This window comes from Apteryx rowi, unplaced genomic scaffold (assembly GCF_003343035.1).
Source record: "Apteryx rowi isolate R43461 unplaced genomic scaffold, aptRow1 scaffold_466, whole genome shotgun sequence".
Taxonomy (NCBI): Eukaryota; Metazoa; Chordata; class Aves; order Apterygiformes; family Apterygidae; genus Apteryx; species Apteryx rowi.
In genome coordinates this window covers 718090-727398 of record NW_020450723.1, presented here as the reverse complement: position 1 = coordinate 727398, position 9309 = coordinate 718090, and the positions used below count along the sequence as shown (strand labels likewise).

Genomic DNA, 9309 nt, shown 5'->3' with positions numbered 1-9309 from the left:
AATCAAACTAATAGTCATGGATATATAAATATATTTCCATATAAATTTCATTGTAGCCTTAGGAAACATAGTATAAATCTAAGTTACACAGGTGAGCCAGTTAAAATTTTAGGTATGGTTATCATAAAATGAAATAGTTTCCATTTGTGATAATGGAGAATGGCATAAAAACATAACTACAAGCATAATAAACAGTTCAGATGGAAGTGTGTGGTGACAAGTCTTCACCTAATAACTGAAAACAAGTTGTCTAAAGTTAGGAAGATAGTAAATGCATACAGTGTTAATAACCTGTGACATAAAATTCAAAATTAAGGTTCACTGCATATATAGAAGAAAGTAATCTGAAAATAAAAAGTTGATTGAAACTGAATATTTTTTCCTGACAGTTTTGTAGATAGGCAGTGATTGATCTCCTAATGGATCAGCTGTCAAGTCATGCCTCAGATCTGTGTATGAGCCAAGATCCATTATTTTTTAAAAATAAACACGTAAAGTTGTTAGCTGTGATGATTTTCTTAAGAGTAGCGTTACTTTCTCATGCTCTACATGTGCACCTGGCTGCACCCTAAATTCTCCCTGACAAGGCTTATGGGCATGTATCAGAAGTTACTTTTGGCACTGCTGTTTTATAATTTCAATCTGAAATTTTCTTGTGTTTTTTTTTTTCTTTTTGTTTGCTTGTTTTTAAATTGTGGAGTGGACAGTCACATACAGCAAAGTAGGACTATCCATTTTATACTTCTAACCTTAAATTTAGAAAAATCCCTGGTGAAAAATAATAGTAATGAGTTTCCTTTAGTAAATAGGTCTAGGGAAGCTAGAGCACAGCTTCCAGGCTGTTTTCGGTCTTTTGTGTCATTTAGGTTCATTCAATTTGTGTTGCATTATGAAGGAAAACTTGTATGCGTTTTTTTGTTTTGTTTTTTCTGTCACTTTTTGAAGAACTATTCACCACCAGCCTACCTTTAAAGTACAAGTTATATGCTAAGCTTGATTCCAACTCTGGTAGCCCTTACTGCCCAGCATGTTTTAAGCTAATGAGAAATCCATGTACAGAGAGCTTGCAAAGTTGAAGTCTTTTGTTTTCAACCTTTTCTAAATGTACCTATAATGAAATTTTCCCAGACAATGATGTGTTGATCTGTTGTCAATACTTCTAAAATAGAGCAGTTTCAGCATTAAAAATACTCAGCTTCTGATAAGATGCATTCAGTTAATTAGTTTATTAGTAAAAGGCAAAAACATCACTTGCACAACAAAGAACAGGTATAGCTTTGGAAAGCAAAGTCTTAGTAACTTAAGTTACCGATCTTTTCCAAATGAATACTTAAAGGGAACCATATTCATATCCTATCTGATGTCATGAAACCGCTTCTTTGCATTTCCTGTACTGACCCAACTCCTTACTTCTGATAACAGTACATAACTGTAATGAACAAGATTTACTGATTATGTCTTTATACAAATTGCCTGAATATCAATTAAGTCAATTCCTTCATTGCCTCACTAATGCATGATGCTGCAATTTCAAGGTCAGCTTAAAAATTAATATGCTCTGGGGCAGCAGCTCAGAGAAAAATATTTTGTTTGAATAACAATATTCCAGAAATAAGAAGTACTGACTAAACACATACTTGATATAAATGAATAAGCTATTGTATTTTGTGTTTGTATACCACAGTACTATTGAAACACCAGCTGCAGATTTGCTGGAAACTGTAGTCATCCCACTGTAATTGCTCAGTGCAAAATGTCTATCCTGCTGTACTGTGATGTTACTCGTTTCAGGTAGGTAGTTGGTTCTGTAAATGGAAAATCTCTTATTGCGATTGTCTATATGCATTTTTAAGAAAACCTTACAGTTAGCTGTCTTGGGTCAGCATACTGAATTACCTTGAAATTCGAATACTTAAACTATCTGTTCTAATTCGGAAAGGAAATATTTTTCCCAGTTAAGTATATCAGTTTTCAATCTATTTACATTACTGGTACTTTTTTCAAAAATACTTTATTTTCAATATATGCACAAGCTTTGTGCTCCACCTACTGGCTGATTATCATTGATTATTTAATAAAAGCTCTTTAAATTATTTATCAGTGTTGTTGATACAGAATGAAAAGCAGTCTAGTGCCAGAAATGGAAGAAAAACTTTCACATTTATTAAGTAGAAAGGGTAAATTGATAAGAATGTAGTGTTGTTTTCTGCCTTAGAATGAAACTGCGAAAAGTAGTCGTCATTGTAACCATGTAGACCTGTAATACAACATTGCCGTTGCTAGTAACAGGCCCCAGGCTTTGTGCGGAGTTTGCAGGGCCTCAGGACTTAGGCTTCTCAGGCTTGCTATGTCTGAACTTTTCTTGACCTGCCTGCAGCTTTGTTTTGCTTGGTTTAGCTGTGACAGCAATTTCTCTAATTGACCAGGTGTCTGTGGCTAATTTATTTTGCTTTTGTTTATTTTGTGTGGTACAACCACGGTTTTATACAGATAGCACTAACAAGCAGTTACTCCATGTAGAATGAGATATTTATGAGTGTAACGCAATGATGTACTGTAGAGAAACACAGGCCTGGTACGATAGCAGAGGCCTTGAGGAGTGGAGACACAGGATGCAGCATAGAGAAGTGCAGGCATGGGATGATAAGAGATGGGGCACAGGCAGGCACTGGGGACCCCACACCTATAAATAACTCATCAATGGTCAGTTAAAGAAATGCAGACCTGGAACTGGACAAAATTGGTTTTAGGGACAGCAAAGAGAACAAAGAAATAGTATCTAATATACATAAAAGATACCATATATAGTAAATTCTAATGTAATGTGGAGCTGCAGACCAATGAAGAAAGAGCAAAGGTGTAAAAGTGTGTTAGCAAACATATAAAAGTGACTCCAAGTGGGTCCTAGAGTGAGGAAGAAACCATCAACATGAACATCATACTCCTCCAAAAAAAGTACTGCAGATGCTGACACCTTGCTATAACACCCTACTAACAGAATGAAACTACTAGCCCAAGGACCCAGAGGAGCAGAGGTAGAAACTAAATGTGTATTTAACAATTTAAACTATATTATTTCTAATATTGAGTTTTTTTCTGTATAGAAGTATTCTAATTGTGTTATTTTTTTCTTTTTCTGTAACAAATCTGGATTTATAATGACTAGACTCTTAAGGTTTCAATTATTCTAACAATAAATTCTAGTATATATATATGTGTCTGTCTATGTATGTATGCATATATATATACATATATAAAATGTACGCTTCCTTTTTTTCCCCATAAAGAAGATTTTGAGCATAACAAATCAGTGGAAAATGTGGGCAGTCCTTCTGTGAACCCTTACAGCATTTTGGGGGACAGCCTTCTGTGAGTCCTTATGGCATTTTAGGAGGCAGTCCTTTTGTATTCAGCATAAGGTAGAGAAGACCTTGAAAGCAGTTAATGAGTGTTCCCATGGCCCTGGCAAATATCTCACTTAAAGTAAATAATTGATTTATGGACAACCTAAGCAGACCTTTTTAAGGATGCAAGGTGTATTTACTCTTTGCCCATAAGAAAGATTTTGAGTGTAACACCACCTTATGCCCTTTTCTTCATCTTGCTGTAATCATTAAGTATAAAAAAAACCCACCTTTCTATATCAAATTTAAAATTACTGTGCACTGTTTTGCAAACACTATGATGATAGATAATTTTATCCTAATGGATAATATTAACTCAGTATCAAAAAGTTCATTTCTTGGCATTCCATATGCACTGTATATGTTCTTTTTTTATTTGTATCCGAGGTAGTAATAAGCATTTAGTCCACCTGAGAGTGTAGTATCCATCACTTCACCATGGAGATAATTTAATAAAATTAACCAGGAAATAGTTTCACCATCTGGTTAATCTACTGTTTTTAACATAAGAATACCTTCCACATAATGTATACATATGTGAAACTGCTAAATCTTCATATTTCTGCTAAAGTTTCATATTCCAAATTTACTATAAACATTTTGGCAGCCATTGCAAAATTGCTGCTCTGCTGGATTGTTTATAGTAGACAGAAAAACTAGGTTAAAAAAACACCAGTCAGGAAGTACTTCTGCTAACTCTCCATCTTTAAGTCATATACTTTGCCAATATTATATCTGTGATCTGAACCCTAGCTAGTGGTTTAAGGAGAGTGGATGAACTAACATTTGTTTTAACTGTTTTTCTGTAAGGTGCCATTGTACATTTGTAAAATTACTTATTTTACATAATGTTCTGAGTGTTGCAATTTACATTCTGTGAGGTCAAGAAGTTAATGATGCAGGCTTCATTGAATGTCTTTAATGCATTTCCTTACATTTAAAATAAGGTGCTTTTTCTCCGTCTTGTCTTAATCCAAACCAAACAATGATCATGATGAGTTGTGGTGAGAAAGACCTCTTGCATCAGCATTTGGACTTGCCCATTTCCAGCTATATGGAACAAGAGTCTTTTTATATTTCAGTTATTAGGAATGTGGAAAAGTGTATGCTTTATTCCACACAAATTGTTTCAAAAAATAAACAGTGAAAGGCTCCATCGGAATTTACTCTTTCCTTTTTGGTGTTATTCTCTGGAATTACTCCAGGTGCAAAGTTGTAGAATTTCCCACATGTCTGAATTTAACAACTGTAGTTTAAATAAAGTCCTTCTTGAGTTGCTTCTTAAAAAGAGTCAAGGGATGGAGAAGAATGATTTTAAAATACTTTCCAGGATGAGCAAATCTGTGTTCTCTATTGTTATTTTCCTATACTTTCAGTCGGGATGAAGATGTTAAATATTGCAGATTTCTGTAGCAGATTTTACCTTGAGTGAAATATTGGAATACTAAAAGTTGATAATGAACTTTAGCTCTATTTCTGAAACTTCAGTAGTGTACTAACAGTTAATGTTCTTGTGAAATTTTAACTGAATTGTAAGAAGACATTTCATGTGAATATATTTTCCTGCAAATTCTTTCTATGTTTAAATAACTGTTTGTCTGTCTTCATTGTGCCTCAAGACAAACCAGTCCTATTCGCTGACAGCCTGAAATTTGCAAATGAAATGTGCAGTATTTGGATCATGTTATGTGAATTAGACTGTATTGCTATGATACATAATCAAAATAATGAAGTAACATATTGTCCATTTTTTCCTTTAACTTTTTCCTATAGTATATTGTTGGATGTAATTTCAGTATACCATTTTATATGGCATAAATTATAAATGATTTAAAACAATTATTTGTTTGAAAATAATCTGTATTGCTTAGTAATGATTAATAAGTATTTATACGTTACAGCAAAACACAATTTTTAGCACATTTGTTTGATAAAAGACAAAAACAAGATCTTGCAGCATTGCTGAAATATTAGGTAAGCTTTTTGGCAATTCAGAACAAGGTCCTAATTTAGGCTCCTCCAGACAGTGAATCAGACTACCTGTCTTTTTACTTGGACTATGTAGGGGCAAGGCTTGCAATTTAGGCACCTCGAGATAGCTGGTGTGACTATTTCTCCTCTTTTTCCTCCCTCATGGCTGCTGCTACTTCAGAAGGGTTGGAGCAAAGGTGCTGAAGCAGAACCAGGACCAGAAAGCAGAAGTGCTTATTTCCAGTTTTGTGTTCCTATGGAAGTTAATGGTGCTTCTTCACAAGTCAGTAGAACTTAGTTTGTGCAACGTATATTGGGTAGGACCTCTAGGGAGTAACTGTTTTTTAAACTTTCATCTGCATTTGCTGATTTTCTTATTCAAGTTGAAATKAAAGTTTCCCTTTTCCAGTAGATGAAGGGATATATTAAAACTTCCAATGAAGCTATGCATACTGTAGTACAGTTTAGTGTGGTTTATTTTGTTATTTACTGTCTCAAACAAGCAGAAGGTACCTATCATTCTCGTACAGATTCTAGTAATAATTTATTGCATTTTAGATAGCTAAATTCTGATTAGAACAAACACATCTGCTGTTAATTATTGGGGGCTGTCTAAGCTTTTGTACTTTTAGCATCTCTAGAAATAACTGTACATTTGGCCTGGAAGTTTGTTTTATTTTTGTGCTTTAAGTCGGACTTTTTGTTAGGTTTGTTCTTTGCTTGAAACTTTATTACCTTCTGTCCTAGCCTTCATTCAAAGCTGTAGAATTTTATAATCCTTCATTTCTAGAAGATGAGTTATCTTGAATTGTAGTAACTAACCTGGCGTTTTGAAAGTACAAATTTATTAAGTAACATTTGCAATAAATAATTGTTAAAATAAAATGTAAAGTACAGCCTGAATACATTATAGGATATTGTCTCAGCAGCTATTTTCCAAGGCAGTTGTTATGAATAGTGGTTATTGGGAGACTTGGACCTTTGTGAAGGGGGAAATTATTGTTCCAAGTAGAAGCAGTAATTGCTTATGTTGTTCACTGACTTCTCAACTTCCGACCTTGGAGAACATTGGTCCGGAATGCTGTATACATTAGCAGAAGCAGTGTATTGTTTTGCAGTTTTTGTCTCTCTTCTTGCTTTTATCTTTCCATATGCTGCTCCACTGTCTTTCTAGAGTTTAACATTGACTGTATGGGAGGTGTAAAGAATTCATTCTGTAGCTATATGGAGGTACACATGCTAGTGGCAGTCAAGGGGAGAGAAGAAGATAGTATTATAACACAACTCCAGTTTTCCCTTACAGTATAGAAAGAAGTTTTATGGTGAACTTCTAATCTGGTACAGTCCTCACTGTACCAGAAATGCAGGTAGGTAGTCTTTGTAATGTAAGACTTGAACAGCTGCATAAAATCTGTTTGTAGTGAATTTTCACTTTTTTTTAATCTTTTTAATATATATTGCCTCCTCTTCATTGTCTATTGATCAAACACAACCATTTGTCCATAAAATTGGGAATTAGTTTCACTATACGTTCTGATAACCATGCATATATGAATTTTCAAAATAGTGAAAGTTTTTTATTTCTGTGTCTGTTACACTTTGGCTGAAGCTGATATACCCATGAAAGTGTGTATTTGGGATTTATTGTTGGCTCTTTTCCTGTCTTTTACTATTGTACAGTTAAGGCCTTTAGACTTCCAAAAATAAAAGGTACCTATTTCAAATTAATTTTTGTTTGTTTGTTTTTACAGATGATCAGGCAGCATTTTGAAAGGGCAGTAGGGAGGGTAATAGCTGAATATTTCAGTGTGAACTTTTTCCCTGAAAAGATAAGAATAAATAAAATAGCTAGAGTTGTGGAGTAGCGCTGTTAAGTAGCAGCTATGCTCCATTAAGCAACAAGCTCTATGAAGCAACTACAAGTTGTTAAAGATATGGAAAAGTATCTTGCTGAGATGAGGAAAAACTAAGAACCTCCAGCTAAAAATTATACCTTCTTTACCACTAATCTTGGCTTGGAGTGGGATCCTGCTTAGTGTACTAGTGCCCAGTCAGATAACATTTCTAACATACAGAGAACTTTAAACACAGGAAGCTTCCAGTTGCTGTGATCCTTGCACAGCAGACTTTTTAGAAGTTCAACTTGAAGAGTTACATATTTAAGTATTACTTTACTCACATAGGCACTGTGCCAATAGTTTTACTGGTGGAGGGTATATTTCACTCAAGAATGTAGTTTAATTTTGTCAGAAAACGTTAATGCTTTTGTCAGCTGGAATAAAAATTCCACATAGCTTCACCAAGGTTGTGCCTACAGAAGGAAAGTTTTGGTGATGATGGTTGTTTTAGATTAGAACCTGACTTGCTTTCTAGCCAGCAGGAGGACACATTTTCAACATATGCTGCTATTAATAACTGATTTTGTCAGTCATGAAAGGTAGCTTCAGGTTACTGTTTTATTCCATTTTGTGCTACTAATCTGATCATCTTTCGGGAAGTTTTTCAACAATTGGAAGCTGATACAGACTTTTATGTATTTATAAGTGAAGGTCTAATTCCTTTGTGTTATTTCTGAGTAACAACTTTCAAACTGTTACTTTTTCCCCACAACTCCTAAAAAGCAAGCACACACAGCATTTGCACTTCACCTTCCTATTGATTTGTCCACTATGACAAATTTGCATGGTAATGTAAAGAATGTGGTGAAAGTGATGATGGTGACAAGAAATAGTTGAATCTGTGTTAATTCATTTATAAGAAGGAATCAAATCTCCGATTAAAGCTAAGGAAATAAAATGATTATGGTGTGTCTCTTCTTTGTCATGTGCTGTCTTGTTTAGTTTCAGACAAACCCTAAAAATCCAGCTGTGTGAAAGTTTACAGCATGTAATTTGTGGAGAAGCAAGCTTTTGTACTAAAATTACAAGATAATAAGCAAATAATTTAAAGATATTTCTGTTAGTGTAATTAGAAAACACAGGTATCATGTACATTTGCTTTTTAAATACAGAGCCCTTGAAGAAAGATGGAAGCAAGAAAAAGAAAAAGAAAAAAGACTTAGAGAGCAAGTTCTGCAGCAAAGGAAAGTTAAACTTCAGGAAGCAACTGAAAAATTCCAGCGTGCTCATGTCCCTTTTTTTCGGCACAAGAAGATAGGTTTGTAAATTAAAATTTCACAGGTATTTGTGATGCATGCATTTGTCTTTGTCAACAAAATATAATTGAGGCAATATTGAACAATTCACTCAATTCAATTGAATTCATTAGTATAAGCAAAACAATTGACAAGAAACTCAGATCTGATATTTACAACAAACTTGGGTAGAGGGAATAAAAAACTAAACTGCTCTAAAAATTGTATTATAAGATATTTCCTTATATGCCAATCACAGTATGTATTCAGCTCCCAGGGATGTTGCAGCTTCCTTTTTTTTTTTCTTTTTTTTTTCCTCCTCTCCTCCACTTTTTTCATTTCAATGTGTTTATTGCTTATAATACTGTGCTTTTGCAGCTGTGCATAAGGTGTTATAAGGTCACTGAAAAGTTATTAGGATAATATAATGATCCCCCATTTGAACCCCTAATATGAAACATTCAAGAATGAGGATTTTGTTTATCATTATGTAAGAGTAGTCTTAGAATATATTAATGTATTACATAACTTTTACTGAATTAGTCAGCTTTATAAGCTGTTCTATCCCTGCTGGGAAGTAACGATCACTTCAACTCAGTTCCTGCCTTCTTAGTTGGAATCAGTGCAGACTGGCAGGAGTTTTTAATGGCTTCAGCCAAGTCTGATTTCCAGTCAACTTTCCAGTGTTGAAACTCTTAAGATATGGTACATTACTTAGATACTCTTTAACACTCTCCCAGCTGCAGTTGCGCCAGCTGTGAGGTAATGTCTCTGACTTGAAGATCAGATGTCAGATTAAAA

General features: G+C 34.3%; 1 protein-coding gene across 1 annotated transcript in view; it reads left to right on the top strand.

Moving 5' to 3' along the window:
- The first annotated feature begins 1753 nt into the window (after positions 1 to 1753).
- Positions 1754 to 9309, top strand: part of CEP126 (centrosomal protein 126) — a 34273-nt gene continuing 26717 nt past the window's right edge. Inside the window, exons 1-2 of the mRNA XM_026077893.1 lie at positions 1754 to 1791; positions 8386 to 8528. Coding sequence (XP_025933678.1) covers positions 1754 to 1791; positions 8386 to 8528 — 181 coding nt within the window. The remainder of the gene's footprint in view (positions 1792 to 8385; positions 8529 to 9309) is intronic.